At 35.8% G+C, this 24,608-nt stretch overlaps 1 protein-coding gene across 3 annotated transcripts in view; it reads left to right on the forward strand.

Annotated features, from left to right (window-relative positions):
- The window catches only part of HOMER1 (homer scaffold protein 1), a 125,730-nt gene that overhangs the window by 31,319 nt on the left and 69,803 nt on the right, over positions 1 to 24,608 (forward strand). For 2 of the 3 annotated variants that reach the window (XM_027100748.1, XM_027100750.1), the window contains 3 exons: positions 13,703 to 13,859; positions 18,263 to 18,394; positions 22,183 to 22,290. In XM_027100748.1, the coding sequence (XP_026956549.1) occupies positions 13,703 to 13,859; positions 18,263 to 18,394; positions 22,183 to 22,290 (397 nt within the window). The remainder of the gene's footprint in view (positions 1 to 13,702; positions 13,860 to 18,262; positions 18,395 to 22,182; positions 22,291 to 24,608) is intronic. The other variant, XM_027100749.1, reaches the window with a different exon arrangement.

Consider the following 24,608-nt stretch of genomic DNA (forward strand, 5'->3'; position numbering starts at 1 on the left):
GCTTTTACTATGAGTTAGATGGGAAGCCATTAGAGGGTTTTGAGCAATGTTCCACCTGATTTAGGTTTTATTACTTTAAAACTCTATATTATGAAATTTTTTAGACATACAAAAAAGTAGAAAATACAGTCTCCTATACCACCATTTTCCCACCCACTTCAGTAGCAACCTCATTTTGCCTTACTTGGTTTATCCTAACCTCTCGCCCCTTCTTTATCTTTTTCCTGGAGTATTTAAATACTAGCTTCAGTTTTTAGAAGGATCACTCTGGTTTCTGTGTTGGGAAAAGGCAAGGCAGGGCAAGGGCAGAATATAAGTATATCTTCCATGGATTTTTTTCTCTGAATATACAGTTGACCCTTGAACAACACGGGTTTGCGCTGCGAGGGTCCACTTACGCTTGGATTTTTTTTGCTAGATACATATCACGATACTGCACGATCTAAGGTTGGTTGAATCCAAGGATATAGAGAGCTGACTGTAAAGTTGTCCTTGGGTTTTTGACTGCTCAGAGTATTGGTGCCCTTAACCCTCACGTTGTTCAGGATTCAACTGTAGATAAATTTTTAAACAAAAATTGAATTGTGCTGTGTAAACAGTTTTACATAAACTCTTTTCACTTACTATATTGGACACCTTATGTCACTGAATATTCTGGAACTTTGTTTTTTAATGGCTACATAGGATTTCGTTATGTGGATCTACCATGATTTATTTGATCTTATGTCATTAGATGTTTTAATTTACAATATTTGCTTATCATAAACAGTGTGGTGATACATCCCTATAGCTAAATATCTGCATATATATATATATAATTTCCTTAAGGTAAGTTCCTAGAATGGAATTGCTATGTCAAAGGATATGCACAGAAATTTAAAGCTTTTGATATGCATCGTCAAAGTGTTTTTGTAAAGCCTTTACTAATTTATACCCCCACTAGGTGTTTCTGAAAGTGTCAGATTTCCTTAAACTCAAACATTGAATTTTTTCATTAAAAAAATAAAAGATTTCCTTTTATTTGTTTTGACAGGTGAAAAAATGATAACTCATGGTTTTAATTTGCAGTTCTTTGATTCCTAGTGAGGTTGAATTTCATTTCCATTTGCATTTTTTAAAAAATATGCTTATTATATCATTTTCTAGCTGTGTGACTTTGGATAAGTCACTTAGGACCTATGCTTTTGTACTATGAAATGGATGTTGTATACCTGCTTCACAGAGTTTTCATAAACATTAAGTAAAAGCATTTTTTATCTCTAGGTTTTTAAACTTTTTGATCCACAGTAGGAAAAAAAAAAAAAAAAGACATCCTGCTTTGTGACAAGCATATATAAATATGTAGCCAAAAGTTTCATGAAATGATACATATACCCTTACCAAGTGTGATACAGTCTGATGTTTTACATTCTCATTCATTTCTTAAAATGCCCATTAAATTAATTATAACCCTCTGGGTTGTGACCCAGTGTTTGAAAAACACTCTCATAAGCTCTGGAGTACTATATCTTGTCAGGTGCTCTTTTATCTTTAGTGATTATCTCTTCCAGGTAGCTCAGAAGTCAGCCTCCCTTTACCTCTACTAAATTCATTTTCAGAAAAGATAAAGAGGACACAAACAACCAAATCTAGCTTACTGTACTGTTGAATCAAATTTTTGGTCAGTGAAAAATGTTAAATAACTTCACAGTCAGAAAATGTGTTTGTTTGGGCTTTTGTGATACCATAATGACTGAATTGTTAACACAGTTGTTGTGTAACAGATCTAATGCATTTGAGCAAAACACCACATAATTACAGGGATTGATTGTATTTGCAAAACCCCAAATTGGGACACAGCATCTGATAGTTTTGCCTATGATTTTTGTTACCTGAAAAGCCGACAAAAATGGAAAACATAGGTCACATTTAGTTATATTTAGTACAGCCTTTTTCAGTGGAAAAATAAAACAGTATGAAAGCTAGGTAATCCTGAGATACTGGGAATGTGTGGCGACCATGCATAAAATACCAGATGCTGTTCATTGGTCGGACTTGTAGCTAAACTACTTGAGGACCACTCAGAAAAGAGATAAATCTAATTATTAGCTGTGACTAGAGGAAACTTGATCAGATGAAAGTGAGAATCACTTCCAAGCTTGAGGGCTGTTGGAATGAAAATTGCAGAGAGAAACAGAGTGGGAATGGACTGGTGGCGTTTACTATTTGGAAAGCATCCGGGAGTTTAATGTATTTGAGAAGAGAATTGTGTTGTTACTTTTGACCTCTAGTTTAATATTAAATATGTTTTATCTGTTAAAATTATTTTTTGATGCTAAGACAGAAAAATTTTTTGATGACTCTAAGTTAAAAATTTGACTAATACACATTTTCCATTCTACTCGCCCCTCCACAAAGGAGAAAATTTTAAGGCATGTCAGAAACAATTTGGTACAAAAATATGAAAACTAAATTTTATACCAAAGAACTGTAATTTACCTTTGAAAAATAGCAGAATATATATGCTATATCTATACTATATTGATTTTTAAACATTAAATGTCATCAGATTTAGAAAAATAAGCAACTCTGCCTTTCTCTATGTTAGTGGGTGTTCACCTTAATTAAGTCCACCTAAATTCTAACATGTGGTTAGAATTGTATATATGAGATGTTTCCATGCATATAGTTTGAGTGATGACTTTGGATTCTGGTCTTTTCACTCTCTGCAGCTAAGATAGGGTTTTAAACAAGCTTAGGAATAAGGGTAGAAATCTTTTGGGCTCAAATGGCCCAGAAATATATGAAGACCTCCTTAGCCTCACTAGTAATCAGGGATGTGCAAATTCAGCAATGGTGAAATACCATTTCATGCCCATCAAGTTGGCACAAATTACTTGGACCTTACCAAGTGTTGGGAGGAAATAATATTAGACTATTAAAGTATAAACTGGTACATGTGTTGTGAGAAGCAATACGGAAATGTGCTATGGTGCATACCCCGTGACCAGGAATTCAGCTTCTAGTATCTCTCTTGCATGTGTACACAAGTGAACATACAGGGTCATTGTTTGTAATAGTGCAGAAATTGGAACAACCTATATGTCTATCAGTAAGGAAGTGGCTACAAAAATTGTCCAGTATTTTCCACTTGAAATACAGTATGAGTAATACATGTAATTTTAAATTTACAGTTTCTAAAAGGTAAGATAAATTTTAATATATGTTGACAATACAGTTGACCCTTGAACAGTGCTGGGGTTAGGGGAACCAACCTCCCACTCAGTCAAAAATCTGCTTATAACTTCTGACGCCCCCAAAACCTAACTACTGATATCCTATTATTGACAAGTACTGTTACAAGTAACATTAATAGTTGGTTAACACATATTTTATATGCTATATGTATTATATAGTGTATTCTTATAATACAATAAGCTAGACAAAAATGAAACGTCATTAAGAAAATCATAAGGAAGTGAAAATACATTTACAGTATTGTACTTATCAATATCATTAAGTATATATCATCTGTTTACAAGATGAATCACCTGTCAGTACCTACATCGATATTGTCTTATATGATACAAAACAGTGTAGATGTTATATATATTGCTAACACTAGACATCAAAAGTGATAAGATAATGTGAAAAAGAAATTCATTTTTATTTACAGGTATAACAATTCATGCATTGATAACGAAGAGGCAGCAATGTGATGGCTTTATGGTAGCCTAGTGTTAATAATCAATACAATTGCTTCACAGTAGCCTAGCCTATACACTAATGAATGAATGATTATAAAATTTTTATGGCATACAGTATTACAGTCATATTCATAATATAGTATTAGAAACATTGTTACCTTTTTTTTTTGGCCACGCCAAGTGGCATGCGGGATCTTAATTCCCCCACCAGGGATCGAACCCGCACCCCCTGCATTGGAAGCATGGAGTTTTAACCACCAGACCGCCGTTACTTTTTTTTTAAACTGCTTACCTGTGATGATAGGCTGATACACAGTTTCTCCAATTATCAGAGAGAGGGGCATACTGTACGGTAATGTAATTCTTTGAAAGCAAAGTTAAACAGTAAGAAAACTAACTCATTATTAATTTTTTTTAAAGATGTTGGGGGTAGGAGTTTATTAATTTATTTATTTTTGCTGTGTTGCATCGTCGTTTCTATGCGAGGGCTTTCTCTAGTGTGGCAAGAGGGGGCCACTCTTCATCGTGGTGCGCGGGCCTCTCACTATCGTGGACTCTCTTGTTGCGGAGCACAGGCTTCAGACGCGCAGGCTCAGTAGTTGTGGCTCACGGGCCTAGTTGCTCCACGGCATGTGGGATCCTCCCAGACCAGGGCTCGAACCCATGTCCCCTGCATTAGCAGGCAGATTCTCAACCACTGCACCACCAGGGAAGCCCTCATTATTAATTTTATATTAAATATTACTCACCTTATAACTATGTGAGGATAGACCAGTATCTACATATATTTTATGCATTCATGACATACCTAACTTTTTCTTATTTTTTTCAATTTTCCTAGGCTATGTGGTTTGTCTGTGAGCTTTTTCAAACTGTTGTGTAATCTGCAAAAAATTTTCTAATATATTTATTGGAAAAAATCCGAGTGTAAGTAGACCTGTACAGTTCAAATCCATGTTCAAGGGTCAACTGTTTATCCATAATATTTTTAACATATGTAAAGAGATTCAGATATTACATTCTTTTTTCATACTATCCACTGTGTATTTTGCACTTAGAGCACCTCTCAGTTTGGATGCTAAAATTTTTATCAAAAATACTTGATCTGAATTTAAATTTCATAAAATTTACACTTGAAGCAGTAGATTCACATATCCAAGTTGTTCCATACATGCTTAGAAGTATTTCAGTAACTGACTTACTTGAGTATCAAATAAACTAATTCACTTTCTCAATTTCCCTAGCCACATTTCAGATGCTCAGTAGTCACCGTATTGGATAGTGCAGTTCTGATCATAGTGCCAACTTCTGCACTGCAGTTTAAAAAAAAAGATCTACATATGCATAAAATAAAATGTGGCTGATTTAGTCAGATTTCTCAGTGTTAATAAGAATTCTAGAGAAATGGTGTGCGGTTTTATTGTTTGTTTTGAGCAATTAAACATATTCAGAGTAATACAGGGAATAATGTAACATCTATGCAACCACTATTCAAATGTAGCAAATGTTAATATTTTGCCAAAATACCTTTGGATCTTTCTGTTCAATATTTTGCCAAAATACCTTTGGATCTTTCTCTTCAATCATAGGTTTATTTTTTAGAGTATTTGCTTGTTCAGATAGAAAATGGATTGCATATTCACTTGGTTAGTTCGTAGTAAGTGTAAAGGAAAAGAGTACCTAAGAGTATTATTGTTCCTTGAAGTATTGTTGGTATTATAACTTAAATAATCTTTTAACATTTAATTCACTTAAAAAGTTTCTAGGAATTGGATGTCTACTAGAAAATTACTTATTTTGGATTTTTAGGAATATGCCATATATATTAACAAGAATTAAATTCTCATTAACAAGAGGCTATTTTCCTTAGATTTCCCTAGTGTATACTGTGAGTTCTCAGAATATAGCTTTATTTAGTGGAAATCAACTGGGAAAAGAAGAATGTTTAAAGTCTAGTGAAATTGAAAGTACAGTACTAATTTTAAATGTAACTGAGTTACCAGGAATACCTCCTCATATATTTTAAAACACCAAGTATTTTATCTGAAATAAATAGAGTTTTAAAAGGGGGAGTGGGGCAGAGATGATGTCACTTGGAAGTCAATACTCAAAGGACCTAGCAAGCCAGGTCCTTTGAGTACTGAAGATGTTGCTTAAATATATACATTGAGTGGGTTTACTTGCTCTTTCCAATGAATTTGAACATATTCCTTTGATCTTTTAAATGTAGCTACTGATTAAGGTGCCCAAAGTAAATAAGTACTGTAATCCCTTTTAATAACTAGTGCTGTGCCTTAATGAAAGGACTGAGACTGAGAAAAAAAAAAAGAAAACTTAAAATGAAGGCTGTATATAAGGAGTATAAACAATGTTGTTACTGTTTGAAGTACAGTTTTATAATTTAGTAATCTTAAACTCCAGATTGAAATTTTTAATTTATTTGATTATATTTTCTTCAGATATGCTAATTAAGTCAAATACCTGATGTCATGAAGATATTTCTGATGCACAATTGTTATGATACAATGATTTTCTTAAAAAATCTTTCGTTTGAATGTGTAATTAACCAGTTCAAAGACCAAGGAATTCAGATCATACAGTTTTTAAGAATTCTTCCAGAAAAGACGTTTTGTAGTTGTTGGTGTCACATTTTAATTCTGTATACCTATGTTATAGCAATCTCCTTTACGATTTTGTTTTTGCTGTATAGTAACTTGGAAGTTTAAACAAACACCTGCTATGTTTTTGGTTCATCACTAGATGGCGCTCTTGTGGTACAACTATGTGTGCGGTAGCCATTAGTCGGATAAGCTTTGCTTGCCTCAGAGGAAGCATGTGTTATTTGTTTGTTTTAAAGAAAATTCAAAATGGATAAGTAATCACCTGTTAAACACATAACATGGTAATAGAAATACATAGCTGATAATATGCAGTCATAATCTTTGAGCCGCGTCAAAACAGCTGTTTCAGTCAGTAAGATTTTTCTTACAGGCCTGTGCTGGGAGAGTAGAGGTGGGTGGTGGGATAGCGGAAGTAAACCAATTACCTGATAATCCAGTGGAATTAACACTTTATATTATTAACTAGTACAGGACAGTTCTTTTGAGGACATTCCAGTGCTTGAGCTCCAGCTTGTCTGAAGACATGCTGTGCCAGCTCATAATGGCACTGAGACTAAATTCTTCAGGCATTGCATTTGACGTTATATGTCACTTGTGTCCATCCACTCCTTGTCTTATCCTTGCCCATGTCATTTTGGCCTTAACACCTATTGTCCCGCTTCTCTTCCCACTTCAAACTCCAAAAACCAAGCTAAAGGTAGAATGTTTTTTGTCTTACTTCCTGTGTATTTACTTCTAATGAAGGAAGGAAGTGGACATACCTTCAGCACTTCCAGAGCCATGGAGCCATTTGGAATTTCTGCTCCTGTCTTACTTTCCCTTTATTCCTCTTTATGAATAATAAGAATGCTTTCAGATGATGTCCTGTTAAGTTAGTTGAGTTCCAAGCTATTAAAAATTGTCACTTATTCTATGGTTCTTTGACAGTCTTCACAAGTGGCCCCTCAGGCATTCTTTTCTCAGCATTAACTGTGATGTAAGTGTAGCTTCCCACACTGTGCCACTTAAGAAAATCTTCTAGTACTAGAACAAGTTTTAAAAGTTAAATAGTACTGAAAGGTTTGTAAAGACAAGTACTAGTTTCCTATCTCATCTTGTCCTTCATCTAGCCCCGTCCCCCCAGGCAACTGCTTTTACAAATTCCCATTTTTATTTCTCTTGGTAGTTGTCTGCATGTCTCTAATATGCTGTTATACTGCTGTTTCTTGATTAAAAGACTTGAATATTAAATCCTTATAGCAGAAAGTCAATTGATAATGAACTTTTATGATTTCCATGTTTCTTCCACCCGTCTCAATCAGTTAGCCTTATAAATTTTTCCATTGATTACCTCTACAGTATTAAATGGGGCCCTAAAAATCTAATTGTATGTGGATCTGTGTTACAAAGTTAATGAATGACCAGTGTGTGCTAGCTAGCCAGGAGAACTGGAAGACCACCAATCACATTTTATTGGGGAGCACGTTATTGCAGAATTTATTATATGTAAGCCTTTTTCCTCAATTATTATTTGTGTAATTTTTTAAATGACAACTGCTTGGAACAACTAGGAAACTTGTTTTATCACATAAAAAGCCTAGAGGCTGAGTCATCGATTCAATGACATAATCAAGGAAACAGATTCCTGGTTTTTCCATCTGCTCTTGTTCACAATGTTGGCTTTGTTCTCAGGTTAGCTGCCCTCAAGGTCCTAAGATGACTCTTCAGGTCCGAGTGTCACTGCAAACACAACGTTATTTAAGAGAACGTCCCTTCTTATGTGTGTGGGTTTTTTTTGTTTTGTTTTTTTGTGGTACGCGGTACACTGTTGTGGCCCCTCCCGTTGCGGAGCACAGGCTCCGGACACGCAGGCTCAGCGGCCATGGCTCACGGGCCCAGCCGCTCCGCGGCATGTGGGCTCTTCCCGGACTGGGTTACAAACCCGTGTCCCCTGCATTGGCAGGCGGACTCTCAACCACTGCCCCACCAGGGAAGCCCTTACATGTGTATCTTTTTGTGAGTGTACCCAGGAGCTTCCAGCAAACCTTCCCTGATTATCTCATTAGCCAGAACTGCTTCAGAGGTCCATTCCTAAACGGACTTCTGGCAAGGAGAATGCGATTGCATTGATGATCTTAGTGAAGCTCACAGTCATGTGGAGGAGGATAGAGAACAACATCTGAGGTGTGTGTTAGGAAGGAGCCAGGAGGAATAGTTGGCGGATGGTCAACCAGCAGTGTCTGTAGCAATGTCAAACTCTTAGTGGAAGGTGTCATTTACCTTATACCTTTAACCTCTGCCAGGCTACTTTCTTTTGGAAAATTAAGTGGAAAGTCTGGCAATTGTTTGAAACCATAACTTTCTTCATATCCGCGTTGCTATGTATGTAGTATCAATACTTTTACAGAGTTTTAGCCCGCGGTTAAGACCTTCAGAATTCTTCTTATACCAACTTCCTAGAATTATTTTACGAACCTTCTGGAAAGCACTTCAGTAACCTCTTCTAACAGTAAGGTCATTTGAACTACTCATTGCCTTGACTTTTTTTTTTTTTAATTTTTCTTTCTTTCTTTCTTTCTTTTGGTTGCATTGGTCTTCGTTGCTGCATGCGGGCTTTCTCTAGTTGCAGTGAGCGGGGGCTACTCTTCATTGTGGCGCACGGGCTTCTCATTGCAGTGGCTTCTCTTGTTGAGGAACACAGGCTCTAGGCAGGCAGGCTTCAGTAGTTGTGGCACATGGGCTCAGTAGTTGTGGCTCACGGACTCTAGAGCACAGGCTCAGGTGTTGTGGCGCATGGGCTTAGTTGCTCCATGGCATGTGGGATCTTCCTGGAGCAGGGCTCGAACCCGTGTTCCCTGTGTTGGCAGGTGGATTCTTAACCACTGCGCCACCAGGGAAGTTCTGTCTTGACTATTGATGTAAGAAGTTACAAAGTAGATGATTCTCTAGGATTGAAGTGTGTGTGTCTCTCTCTGTGTGTTCTGTGTTTAGTTTTGTTTCTCTAAGCTAGTTTAAAGCATTTCATGCAAAAATCTATTTGCTTTCAAAATTGATTTTTAGATTAATGTTTAATTTCTTAGGAGAATTACTTTGTGTCATTATATCTGCTTAAGAAATAATACTGTAGTCATGACTAATGCCTCAATTTTGTATTATGCCATATATATATATATATTCTAGTAACAGTAATGTCAATAAAGATGGTAGAATATACAGATTGGCTTTCAGTGAGATGTGTTTACCTCAAAATTTATCTTTTGATTCTCATATTGTGGCTATAAATGTAAGTCCTATGAGATGTTACTGTGTTACGTGAAAAAGAATTCTAGGATCAGATCACTTTGCTGCATGCTGGGTTATTCAGGGTTAAATGGGTTTCTTTACTGCAAGACTTCTCAGAACCTTTAATATATTAACGTGCATTATAAATGTTTCAGAGTGGAACATGTAGGTGTTTGCAGAACTTATATAAGTATGGAACACTCATAGGACTTTTGTTCCATAGAACATACTTTGGAAAACGCTGGTATTTGACGCAGTTAGTTTTGTGTGAATTGTTATAAAGGAAGTAGTGCGTCTAACCTTTATTTATGAGTGCCATCCAGTTTATTTGAAAACGTATTAGCACTTGAACACTTGGGATAATCAGCGTCAGATGCTTTTCAGATCCTTTAAGAGATAAGTGCTTTAAGATTTCGGGTATAGCTTCTCTACTGCTGCTTCTACAGCTTTTCTCTAAAATGAAATTTTTCCATTTTAATGTTGAAATGTACCTTAAACAGACGAGATAAGCTCTCTTGATGATTCCCAAAACTTTTCACTCCAGCCTGGTTTTCTCTACTGAGCTCCAAACTAACATTTTAAGTTCCCTTCCTGACAGTTTTACATGCAAACCCTATAGGCATCAGGACTTGGTCAAAACTGAGCTCATCCTTTCCCTCACCATCCCCCCTGTTCCAGATTTTATTTTCTGTTTACCACACTGCCTAGTGGCACTGTCTTCTTTTCAGTCACCCAGACCAGAAGCCCAGGAGACTCAGATTCCTCCTTCATCTCCTACACCATGATTTCTCAACCTTGACACTGTTGACATTTTTGGCTGGATAGTTTTTTGTTGTAGGAGGCTGTCCTGTGCATTGTAGATGTTCAGCAACACCCTTCTTCCTACTAGAAGCCAGTAGCAATCTCCCTCCGTTGTGACCACCAAAAACGTCTCCAGACATTGTAAAATGTCCCCTGGGAGACAACTCACCCCTGTTTGATAAACCACTGCCCTACATCCAAACTGTTACTTTATCTTATTGATTCTACTTTCTAAATTTACCTTTAACCCCTCCTCATGTCTTTATTCCACTCCCTAACCTCCTATTCTTTTTATTTTTTTAGTATTTGGGATCCTTTGTAAGGTTCTGACTAGTGTCCCTATGTCCAATGTTGTTTCCCTTCAACCCACCCTTTTCAGTGCTACTAAATTTATCTTTCTAAAATGCAAAGCTGTTCCTATTTACATCTCTCAGTAGATTCCAGTGGGTACCCTCATGAACTGGCTTCTCTATCTCTAGCCTCATTCTTCAAAGGCACGCATACTCACTGAGGTTCTTGCTACACATGCCTAAGTACTATGCCCTCTAACCACTGTGCCATGGTTTCAGACTCTCCTTAGGCATCAGTTTCTCCACAGTAGCCTTTACCCACTTATTTTCAGAGACTCTATCATGGTGAAGGGCATATTATTTGTTTAACATATCTGTCTTCCCTCACCAGACTGAACTTTTCAAGGGCAAAGACCATCTCTCTCTGTTTTTACCATGTAGTAGATATTCCATAAAAGGGTGAATCATCTGCTTGTATGCCCTGACAGATGTAGTAACATCCTCGTTACTTCTAGGAATTCTCTTCCTTGGGTATCAGCTGTAAAATTATTTCCCTAGTCTTTATCATCCAGATGTTGATGGCTAGACCTTTAACAACAGAGATCTTGAACTACAACTTTTTTTTTCTTTGAATGAACTATAACTTTCTTTAAGAAATCAGCTATTCAGAAAAGAATTGAAGAAAACAGCGTATTTAGTTGATGTCAGATGTTATTTGCTTGTAAAATAGCTAGTTTACCCTAAAGGTTTTTATTCAGAATGGAATTACATTGTGTGGAATAATTGTGCAGATTAGTTACACTGTGTGAATTAATATGGTGTGGAAAGTATTTATTGGACTCAAAACATCGCACTTCCATTGAATAAGGATTTGATGATTTGTCATATAAGGCTTGTGCAAAAGCAATATCATTGTCTTAACAATTTTACTTTTTTGGAAAATACATTTATTAGAACACATTCTTATAATTATCAGCCTACGCTATCTAGAAATTTATCCCCTGTCAAATGAAAAAAATATTATCAAGTCAGTAGAGCCAAGAATGGCCCACTTCCCTTCCTTATGTGTCTTAAAAATTAGAATTTTGTGTGAATGAATTTCCCTGTGAATTGGAACTAGCTGCAGTCACTGAACTTTAATTAAAAGGTGGAAAAAAAAGAAAAGCAGAGGTTGCAGGGCTTTTGGACGATAACCCAAATGTAGCACCAGCCTTACTGTGAAAGTCAAGGATTGAGGATGGGGAAAAGGAATGAATAGGGCCTACTCCTAATTTGGAAGAATTCTGTATCCTGGCATAGCGCCTTGCCAGATTATTAATAATTATTTGCTGAATGAACCCATGTATAATAGCAGTTAAGCCAGAAGTGATGACTTTCTGCTTCATTTTTTAGGGAGGGGCATAAAATGTATCGCTCACTTCCTTTCAAAAGTGATTCTTTAATAAGAACAGTTGTTATGGTGGTTTCCAGAAATGAAACTGGGAAGAGCCCAGTTACATACAGGGAAGGTACCTCCCTTTCCTAATAGCTCTCTAAGGGCTAAAGTAAGTCATAGGAGACATATGTGACACCCAGCCCATTATTATTAATCTGAAGAAAAATTTTGCCAAAGACCAAAATTTGCCTTGCCTGTTTTCTAATTTCACTCTTTTCCATACTCTCTTTTCCCTTCTTTAAATTTAAAATTGGAAAACATTTTTAATTCTTTAAAATTAAAAAATTTAAACTTACTTAATTTTAACATTATATATATAATACCAGTTAAAAGTTTCTTTAGGACCTTAAGCTGCTTTAGGAAAGAAAAGTGTTATGTAAATGAAAGAAACATTTGGACTCCAAAAAAATTTTTGGTAAATGCTCTTTACAAGAGAATTCTTACTGAGAACTTGGAAAATTTTGCCTTATAATGCTTCTATCACATACAGATCATCTCATGCTTGTTTTTTCAGACTGTAAAAGAAATCTGTAATGATCATATTTTGAATATATATTTTTGATAAGTTTTGATTCTTGAAATTATAATTTTTAAAACCTCTATTTATCTTTAAGGCCTTACTTGATCTAAGTAAAAGATACTGTGATGATGGGCTACTTTGTTTTCCTTATATTTTTCAGTATAGTAGAGATTATATTGAAAGTAAACTTTCCCAGTAAATTCTTTACCTGTTACCAGAATAATGTAGTTTTTAAATGGGTAAAAACTTTTAACTTAGTGAGAGTCACATGTAAGATACTTGTATTTAAACAGCATATCGTCAATTCTAATTATTTACAGTGGTTTTGTTCTATAAAGGCACCACAAACACTGAATTAATGAGTGTTGAACCATTGTCCGGAGGGAAACACAGTGTTAGATTCCTGTGAGCCTCTGGTCACAACATTTTCATCAGCCAATCAATAATAACCTTGTTTGATGTATGTTTCTATCTAAAGACACCCTATTTAATATATATTGTTGATTCATTACCGTTGAACTCATGGCCAAAAGCACTGTAACTCATGCCTGAACAAAACTTATGTAACATTTTTTCTCCATGAGGCACATCACAGTCTGCTTACATCTAGGAACAGACAGCACTCAGCACTGTGCTTGGGGGCCATTTGAAACAGTGAAAGCACCAACAAAAAGCACAAAAATGCAGACTTCATGGTGCTAAACAGATTGCAAAAAGAACACTTGTTTATAGTATGAGAGCTGAAACAAGAAGGCAGAGTGCTACCTTGATCAACCTCAGGTGGAAAGGTACATGTCAGGTAACTGGAAGAGACCAAGGAAGTACCTCAAGTATGGATTTTGGGGTTACAAATGCATTTTAGTGAGTAGGCAAAATCACAGATACAGAATCTTCAAATAATAAGGATTGACTGTAATTGTTTTAAAGAAGGTTATAATACTGAGTATTCAAATTTAAAAGAAAGTTTCTCTTATTTTCAAGGATGTGGGAATTTTTGGGTAAGTGGAATCATACAGTTTTCATGTTCTATTGTCCAGTGGAGTAAAAGTGGCTGCTTTCATCCTGTCATTTTGTTTTCTCCCCTACAGGGAACAACCCATCTTCAGCACTCGAGCTCATGTCTTCCAGATCGACCCAAACACAAAGAAGAACTGGGTACCCACCAGCAAGCACGCAGTTACTGTGTCTTATTTCTATGACAGCACAAGAAACGTGTATAGGATAATCAGTTTAGATGGCTCAAAGGTAAGTTACATTTACATTAAATAACCTTGCTGTTTTGCTTTATATAGTATACACTTCTGTTTTATTCAGAAGATTTTTATCTTCATTAAAATAAAATACTTTCTTTTGAGCTTTAAAAACTTACCTTTTAAAAAACAAAATTGATCATTTTTAGGGTAGCAACTTTTTCATCCCCTAAATTACTTGGATTAACCACCTTATATATATATTGAGTTACATGCCAAAATATTCTACAAATTTGAAGTCAGTTTATTTGATAAATATTCATTGCATATCTGTTGTGTCAGGCACTGTGTTAGGTGCTAGGAATATAGTTTTCAACAGAACGGACACAGTTTCTACTCTTGGAGCATGTAATCTAGTGAGGAACTAGACTTCTTTTCAGATATACTTCTACAGTCTAGTAGGCAGTTCAGAATCCCTAAATCATAGGAAGTCTTTCAATATTGAGTTCAGTATTCAATAATAAAGCTGACCTCCATTATTCAGAAGAGAAGCGTATGGACAAGACCTGTTTTTATTTGTTAGGAGAGGCAGATAGTAAAATGCTTATGAGCATGGACTGCCTGGGTTTCTATCTCAATTCTACCATCTATGAAGTTTTTGATTTGGGGCAAATTATGTGTTTACTTCTCTGAGTTTCATTGTTCTCACCTCAGTAGTAGTTGTAAGGATTGAGTTGGTATCTACAAAGCACTTGGTTACCTCAGTGCCTGATGGAGTATACCCTTCAATAGGGGGGAAGTTCCATTTTTTCCTCAATGAGTTTTGAATAATACATGTAGATAATTCCTAGGAAATTTTCACAGTTCAGTGTAGAGTTAAGACCACAAACTCTGAAGCTGGACCATCTGGTTTGAATTTTCACTTTAATACTTACTAGCCATGTGACCTAGAGCAAGATATTTAATGTCTTCATGTCTCAGTTTTCTCATCTGTAAAAAAGAACTAATGTAAATAACTGCATCATTACACCGTGGGATTATTGTGAAGATTAAATAAATTAATTTAGGCAAAAGCACTTAAAGTGTGTATAGTAATCACTATGCAAACACTTACTGCTATTGTTATTATTAATATTATTCAGCTTTTTTTTTTTTTTTTAAGATGTTGGGGGTAGGAGTTTATTTATTTTTGCTGCGTTGGGTCTTCGTGCGAGGGCTTTCTCTAGTTGTGGCAAGCGGGGGCCACTCTTCATCGCAGTGCACGGGCCTCTCACTATTGCGGCCTCTCTTGTTGCGGAGCATAGGCTCCAGACGTGCAGGCTCATTAGTTGTGGCCTAGTTGCTCCGCGGCATGTGGGATCCTCCCAGACCAGAGCTCGAACCCGTGTCCCCTGCATTAGCAGGCAGATTTTCAACCACTGCGCCACCAGAGAAGCCCCCAGCTTTTAATATGTATTGCCTAGTAGTTTGGGGGAATCAAAGATAATTTAATGCTGAACTTTCAGTCTGTTTTTTCTATGTGCTCATTCCTTATCTCCTTAACTGGATTATAGGACCCCAGGGGCTATGTGCACTTTGTCTTGTACATAAGTGACTAACATGTATTTATTTGAATAATTGATCCTCTTTTCATTTTTACTCAGGATTTATGGGGCTTGGGAAATAGCAATAGTTAATTTATCTGAAGCTTTATTAAATGAAGAATAATTTTGCCACATTTTGTAACTGTTTAGTGAAATTAACAGATATTAATTACTATAATCTCAGACCCTAGAGTGTTAATTTATTTCTTTTCCCTGACTTGATCCTTCAATTCTCTGTAATTTGTATTTCTCTCTTGGCCCAAACCATGGATAAGATGTGGTTTTATTAGAGAGGGCAGTTAAATGATATATAAAAGTAAAGTAGGCCCAAGTCCATTGTGATTAAATAATCCTCATGTGTTTTTCTCCTGAAGCAGTATGAACTATTGCTTCTGTCATTTCCATTTTTGAATTTACTTTGTAGCTTGTAATTATTAGGCTCTTATATAACTCTTGTGAAAAAGTTTTTTTGTTTCTTTTAATAAAATCTACTCTCTGTACTGGAGTTATATTTTCTATCACATTTTCCATTTTCTAGTTACTTTTCTGAACTGATGCTATTAACTATTGCAGTTTCCTGCAGGAGTAGTTTTTTGGTAAGCAGTAGTGGTTTATTTGATGCAGCTAAATGGGTGGGTTTCTTTTCCCCACCCTCACTTCTATTTCTGCACAACATGATGAGTTGGGAAAACCTTAGGTGCCCCTGATTAGAAAATATCCATTTGTTCTCACTTAAGGCCTTTTCTGTGCATGTCAAGTTTGCTTGAAGATTTTCTAATCCTGCTGCAGAGACGTCAGTATGGCCAAGGGCCAGGATCAGGGCACTATATGGTTGGTAATGACACAGCATTTCTACTTCTTTTCCTTGAAAAGACAAGAACTATGGGATTGAGAGACATATTTATTTTAAAGAACTAAAAATTAAAAAAAATGGATTTATAGTAGCATTCTATTTTAAGAATTCTAATAAATAATTTTAAGTGCAGAATCATCTATTATTTTAAAGTTTTATTCACTGATTAAAGAATCCCAAAACAAGTCATATGGAGGCAAGGAAAGGTTCAGAATGGGGATTAAAATGGAACTCTTAAACATAAAAGCAGAAAGAAGTTAGTCTGAAATAGCCAAACCAGAAGGTCAGTGACCGGCAACTCATGAGTCACACGTTTTCCATGCCTTATAAAGCCCGTGGTCGCCTCACTATGTGAGAGTTGTTAGGGTCACCTGTAAGATGCCCATCTCTCCTTGGAAACACTCACATCCCAGCTCACATGTACATGTACCCTCCTCAGGGAACACTCAAGGACCACCAAATCTAAAGTAGTTCTGGCCAGCCCTTGCCTTTCTGCCTCTCAGTCTTGATCCCATCCTGGTCTGTGGTCTTCACAGCGCTTACCACTCTCTGAAATTTCATTGGTCAGCTACTTGTTTACTTGTTCAGTGACTGACTCTTCTTGCTCTCACTGTTGTATCTCAAATTCCTAGAGTTGTGCTTGGCATTTAGTAGGTATTTGCACACGCGAAAAGTTGCATATCCAAACGAGTCCTTACCATTCGTTAGTATATTCTTTCCCACTCAGTCTTTCATTTGATGACAACCCTGCATGTTAGAGCAGTTGTTAGCTACATTTTACAGGATCTAAAATGACATGCCAGGAAAAACAGCTTTTGGACCAAAGGGTAAGGCAGTATATTAGTGTATAAATTTTGTCGGAGGTGAAAATGCTTATAGAGAGTAAGGGCTCTCATGTAACAACAGATAACGTGTCTACTGTCAGATAACATGTCTACTGTCTGTGAGAGAAGGCAAGCCACCACTCTCTTACTGTCTACTTTAGTAGGACAAATGTCATACATTCATTATAACTTCATCAGTACCTGCATAGCTCATAAATATTTACGTTTTTACTGTTGTTCATGTGGTGTACAGATTTTGCTTTGTTCTGGAATGCTTGATTCTTATTCCACATTTAATAGTTCACCAAATAACTGCTTATGGATTTGATAATGTATCTGTTTATTATTATGGGATCACTTTGTAATCTCAGTCTCAGTTACAGAGTCATTAGACTACTTAACTAAAACTGATTGTATACCTTAATAGTACTGGCAGAGGGGATGAACGAACTGAAATTAATGTGTTAAAGAGTAGTTGAAGTTTATTAAAGTGATCAGCAAAGTTAATATTTAATAAAGTACTAAAAGACTAGTTTTCTAAGAAACTATGTTATAAACAGAAGTGATAGTGATTCTCATTACCATGATTTTATACGACTTTATGTAAAGAAGCAAAGTGTATATTTAAGGGTTTGTTTTTCTCTTGAGTAAAGGAAAACTTACTAAAGGATCGAAAGTTTTTTCTGTATCACAGTATATTTCAGGTAAGTTGGCTTTAAGAAAATTCTTGTTGATGGATTTTAGAAAATAGTGATCAAATAGAAAATTTGTTCTATTGCTGCCTTTATTTTTGAAAGATTCTTTGGAGAGGGGTCCTTACTTTTTTAAATAAACAACTATTAAAACCTACTTGCTTCTGGTGAATATCATCCAAAATTCATAGATATTGATCCTAAATGTTCAAAGAGAAGACACTGACCACATTAAAAACTCTTTAAAAGTTTTTGCATCACAGGAAAACTTATTTTGCTTGTAAAGTATTGAAATTTATAGTAGAGTGCCATTATACTTATAGTTTTCTTATTACCATATTGCCACAGTCACTTATAATGTTAAAAACTGTTTCTCTAACTCTCTTTATATATTTAACATTGTGGCTCAATAGGAGTCCTGAGTTTTTATGTATCTGAATAGTCCTGTGCTTAAATGCCTATTTGCGAATTTTTGGCTGGTTACTCATACTTGTTTTATTTTTCAGGCAATAATTAACAGCACCATCACCCCAAACATGACATTTACTAAAACATCTCAGAAGTTTGGCCAGTGGGCTGATAGCAGGGCAAACACTGTTTATGGACTGGGGTTCTCCTCTGAGCATCATCTTTCGAAAGTAAGTTAAAACATAAGATCTGAGTGGAAATCTACATCTTCAAATCAGACGTCTTAAATATATAATAGAAAATGGAGAGTATAAAATGTAGGAGAAATTTCTTTGGTATTTTCAGAACAACTGTAGTGACAGCAGAGCAAGAAGTGAGAGATCAGTGGATCCCACTGTCAGTTGGAAACATTGTGTACATTAAAAACAGTCACCATTGATTGAGGAGGGTTTTTGTGGTTAACTAGGTATGATAGGAAATAAAATGTGGGAATTATCACTTCAGAATGGACTTTGCTCGGGAGTTAGCACCCTTGGTTGATGTTCTGTAAGATAGGTAGACACCAAACGCTTCTGAATTGTGAAAACTCAAGCTGATAGTGATATTTCAGACATAATAGCAGGCACATATAAGTTACTGTTTAGGAAAGTGGTGCTTTGTCTGGGTGAGAATTACTCTGAGGCCTCTGATGCAACACAGAGTAAGATCTAAGAGACACCGTGAGGAGTTCTCGGAACTGACCAAGTAAATTACTGTGGCTAGAATGGCTGATAAAATACAGAGCATCACCAGGCTAAATACTGGAAATAAAACAGTTTTCCTGCATATAAACAAAAGCCATGCAGTGTTCATACCAGCAGCATCCTGAGTTCTTGTGGATGTCACAAAGAAAGAGTTTATAAGGAAAAGGAAACAATCTCAGGATAACAAGATGATCAAGGAGATGAGGATTACTCACTTTTACCCTTCACATTTGATGCTCACCAGACCCAAAGAGTTATGCTTAAAACTTCTGTTTGAAGCATTCAGTTAAAAGAATAGCCCTACATTTGAACCATATTTTATGTATGATTTGGTATACATAGGATCTGATGGCTTGAGAGTTGAAATAGCTCAAGTGCAGGGTAATCTGGCTCTTGTTAGATATACACCATTAATACTGAAGTGAAACCTAAGCTGTTCGTTATAGAAATCATTGAGATTCTTAAAAATTATTTCTTTTAAAAAATCTTACACTTTTGTGAATATTTATTGACTTGAAGTTATAATTAGATAGTTCAGTAGTTAAAATAATCTTTCTTTCCTTTTGTTTCAGTTGTAAACTTTCCTTAACACTGTTGTTTTCAAGTGCTTTTGTTATCTTTTTGATATAAATTAGAGTTGAAAGCTCAATTTTACAACTATTTTAACTTTTGTCTTGATGATTATAAGTCATTCTCTGTAAGGTGATTAAAACAAACAAGTGTTAACTGATTTCATTTCTCTTACACCCATTATATTCTCTAAATATATTTCTTGAGCTATGGTAAAGTTATGAGTTTTAGACTTAAAGTATTTCAACATAGCAGGGACACAGGCATCGAGTTAAGCATTGTCCCTCCATAAACAATCCCCTTAGGAAATTACACATTTATTCTAATATTTTTGCCGTTACTCAGAACCTTTTTGGAAATTTTCTTTTGAAATTGTCTATTAAAGCCTATAGCAAAAACATTAAAACTATCATTATATTACACTTGCTGAATTTCTTGACAACAAAGGAACTAAATTGTGGATTAATTTCTCAAACCTGCATGAAATGATTTTTGAGCCTAAGTAATTTTGACTATATTAAGTTGTTGTTTTTTTACTACATCTTTCAAGTTACTGGGCAGATAGTTAATGTGGCAAAGAAATAGTTTATTAAATTCTGTCACTCATATTGTCTCCTCTTATCTGATCTTTTTTCTAAGAATAGCTTTTATAGTTAAAGAATTTTATTTTTCCTCTTTAAAGTTAGCATATGCTTTTGACCAAACTGGTAGCGAATTCTAGTATTGTATTGTGAGGGTGGATTAACCATTAGGAAACAACTCAGTAGCTCCTGGAGCCAGCTCTAGTTTGTTTATTCACTAGACTTGGCTCTAAGAGCTTATGATCAGTCTCTTCAGAATGTTTTGGTCCAAAGATCACAAAATCATGACTTATTTTCCAAGCTACCTTGAAGATTAATGTCAGTGCTTTGTAAACTATAAGGGACCCAAAGGAGTACATCATCTTTTACATAAGTGAAGCAAGCCTGTAAATATTCTGGCTTGTTTTGTCACTAAAATCATACATGAAATGAAACATTGTAAGAGTTTGGAGAAGGCTCTGAAGGCAATTCTAGGCAAGGTACTCTCAAAATATGAGAGAGCAGCAGCATTGAAAGAAATTTCTGGTCTCCTAAGGTTGATGTATGAGGAAAATTCCAACTATGCTTGGATTGTTAGAGTACTTACCAAGTTGTATTTTGTTATCATGGAAACCTAAACCTATAAAAATTAGCAACAGCATGGGTCTTTATGAAGTTGAGAAGAATTTTAAACATTAACTACTTTGGAATGCCAAATTAGTGTAAGAAAAACTTTGTGTATTATTTCAAATTACATAAAGAGAAATTAATTATGGTTTTGCTTTTATTTCAATTCCAACAATGTGAATGAGACCTTTTTAGCTCTATATTCAGACTTTTTTTTTTTTTTTTACAGTAATGAGATATGCTCTTTAATTAGATAAGTATAATAATACAGATTCAGTTTCCTGATCTACAAGTTGTAGGTGGGGGTAACAGTGTTTAAGAAGGAAAGTTGTAATAATGACAACTTTAATTTTGACCCTCCTCCATCTCCCTGTTGGCAGGTCAGAGTATCATGAGCCTTTCCTTACAAAGCTTTCCTTCCCAAGATGGCAATGAAATCAGGGTTGGCTTATGGGGTTCGAAGAGGGACCTATAATTTCATATTTTTATTGCTAGCTATAACAGATGTTTTGAGTTGCACAAAGATTTTAGATTTTTTTAAATTTGGTTATTTTGTAGCCTTGCCTTATTCTCTCTGAGAACAGTGGCAGACTGGTTTCCACTTCCAGTTCATAAATAGATACTGTTTGTGGCCATGACATTTATTTGATTACCATGGGTTCCAAAGAGTTAGCATTTCATATAAAGTAATTTTTTAAAATTGTTACCAATCTTAAAGACCTTTGTGGGGTCCTGCTTTTCCTTTCTGCTGCTGTGCATTAGCTGTTTAGGAATCTTTGGAAATGAAGTTTTAGTAATGTCAGTTAGTGACAGTGGTAAACGTTGCTGTTTGTACTGCTGCAAATAAAATGCCTTACATAATACAAGAGTTTATATTCTAGTAAAAGTTAAAAGCATGCTCCAGATACAGAGATGATTAGGAGTGGACACTTAAGCGATTTAGTTTTCTCCATGAGAAACAAACGTAGTATGCCCATCTTTACTGATTCCACTCCCAACCTGTACCCCACACCTTTGTCTTAGTGAAGTATATCTGAACAACCAAGGAGAGACAAAACTAAGCTAGCTGAAACCAAATTCTAACTTAGTTTTATCATGATTTTTTTTTTTTTTTTTGCGGTACGCAGCCCTCTCACTGTTGTGGCCTCTCCCGTTGCGGAGCACAGGCTCTGGATGCGCAGGCTCAGCAGCCATGGCTCACCGGCCTAGCCGCTCCGTGGCATGTGGGATCTTCCCGGGCCGGGGCACGAACCCACATCCCCTGCATCGGCAGGCAGACTCTCAACCACTGCGCCACCAGGGAAGCCCCATCATGATTTTTTCTAATGAGATCTGTCAGAGTACTTTATAGTGCGCAAATGTTTGATATTAGGTTTATTTTCCTGTCATTTTCATATTATGCCTGTAATTGATTTGAGGGCTAAGTTGCTGTGTAAGAGTCTGTTATTCCATAAAATGGAAGAAAACTAAGATGAAAGTGGGCATTAAGACCTATTTTTATGTGATTAATGTATATAGTCTTTCTACATTCAGTTTGCAGAAAAGTTTCAGGAATTTAAAGAAGCTGCTCGACTAGCCAAGGAGAAATCTCAAGAAAAGATGGAACTTACCAGTACACCTTCACAGGTGGGTATCTAATTTCTATTCTTACTTATAAGCCATGTTCATTTTAGATGGTATCCTTTATGCCAGAGATAAATTTAGGAAAATAATGGCAAAATTAAGGTGATTGGATTCCAAAGTAGACAGAAATGCACCCTTCAGTTAATCCATACTAGTGGAGAAAGGGTTTTTTTCCTATATACCAATGTGTACAAGAATCTCAGGGGGAAAAAATCTGTTTAGTAATTAAAACTCAGTTTTTTAATGTGCATACAACTTAAAAACAATTGTATATAAAAAACATAGATTGCCCTACTGTTTGGATTCTGTGTTCTGTGATGGTCGGTCGGGTGCAGCCCTGCAAGAGAAGACACAGGAGAGGCTTGGGAAAACAGAAGTTTATTGTCCTCACAGGTCCTAGAAACAGGAGGCACGCCACACCTCTGGGTGGGGCACCAGGGATGCCTCAGGGTGGTCAGAGGGCAGAAAGCAAGAGTACAGCGGAACACCAAGGCTAGAGCCTGTATTGGGGTTTCTGTTGGGAATGGCAGGGCAGGGTGAACAGTTTAGGACTGGCTAGTCTGAATGATTTCAGTGGGCCGTAAACTATAGAGAGTTAGTTCCTAGTTGCCTAGTATCGAGCTCCTTGGATGATTAAGGCAGAGGAATATTGTCTCCTGGGATGGAGGGGCCAGATAGAGGAGGTATGGCCTGGTGTGGTTAATTTGCATATCAAAGCCATGCTCCCACCTTAGCCCCCTGCTATCTCTAAGAATTGGCTAGCCAGAAAGGTTTTTTAAGATGTCAAAACATCACAATATACAGAAAATAAAAATAATATAAACAATATAGTTTGTTCTACCTGATTTTAAGGTGTGTTTAAATCTGACAGTTGGGACATTCTACATCTCAGCACTGAGACCCAAAGGTTGTAGTTTTTAAAAAAGTATCCCTTTTTGAGATTGGGATTGATACCATGTATAAAATATATAACTAATGAGAACCTACTGTATAGCACAGGAAACTCTACTCAATGCTCTTTGGTGACCTAAATGAGAAGGAAATCCAAAAAAAGGGGGTATATGTATACGTTATAGCTGATTCACTTTGCTGTACAGTAGAAACTAACACAATATTGTAAAGCAACTATACTCCAATAAAAAATAAATAGAGAAAAAGCATCCCTTTTTCCTTTAACAAAATGAGTTAATACTTATTACTTGTCCATTGTAATCTTTCTTCAGTTGGAAATTAATTACATCTCTAAATAAAATTCATTAAATAGTTACATTTGAGTACTTTCACAAAGGTTTTAATGTAATAATATCACTCATAGAAAGCCAATAATTTTCAGCTTTTTAATAATAGACTTTTCTCAAGTTAATCTTTATTTCAGTTGTCATCTTAAGAGTAAGGTTCAGCTTTGTGCTGGGTTCTTCTCTAGAGTAATTGTTTGTTTTTAAAGTGTACTTAGGAGATTTTATAAAAGGAAGGATTGGATATTACAAATGTTTCTGTGGAATATGTCAGTAGTAGCTGATTTACATAAAACTTTCTTAAGTGAGTAAATAGTAATTGCCTTGAAATTTTGTGACTAGCCAAATGATTGGAACATTTTAGAAAATATTTTGCTCTTCACCTTCCTCCCCACCCCTGGCACCCAACTCTGTTTGGTAAACCCTACTGGTATAAATAGTTTTGAGTTTTTTCAGAGGAAAGAAGAGTTCTGTTGAGTATGCTTAAAGTTCATATTTCCTCATAGACTAAAGGTGTAATCTGGATTGAAGCCAAAGCTCCATGATACCTCCTCTGTACTTGCAGTGACCTGGAATAACAAGAATGATCATTTTGAAACTTCCCTTGAATCTGTCTCCCTAAGTGCTGTGATAATGTAGCGATGCTTTTAAGCATAAAAGCCTATTTAAAGTTTAGTACCAGTACACGTTGGGAGCTCCAGTTCCTCAGGTGAATGATTCCAGTGTCACAGGAGGATGCTATAACACATTCAATAAGAGAATACTGAAAAAACTCCAGTAAAATTGTAATGGTTTACACTTTGCTCTTGTACTTAGTTCCTGCTTCTCTAATCATAACTTGTGTTTGTTTAATTGGTCATAAAGTGTTACAAGTTGCTGCTAAGATACCTGCTTCTCTTTGGTGGAAGGAATGTCTTTAAGCCTTTCATCAAAGGAATATATCAAAGATGTTTGTATTTGGAAAGTGCTGTGAAATATAAAGAATAAAGAAATGTCTTAAGTTCATTAGTATTTGAGAGCCAAAATATACTGACCTTAATTTAAAATATTTGAAGTCTGATTGTTAATTTACAGAGCCAGAGAAAT

This window comes from Aethalodelphis obliquidens, unplaced genomic scaffold (genome assembly GCF_003676395.1).
Source record: "Aethalodelphis obliquidens isolate GAN/ISIS:26980383/991018 unplaced genomic scaffold, ASM367639v1 scaffold4, whole genome shotgun sequence".
Taxonomy (NCBI): domain Eukaryota; kingdom Metazoa; phylum Chordata; class Mammalia; order Artiodactyla; family Delphinidae; genus Aethalodelphis; species Aethalodelphis obliquidens.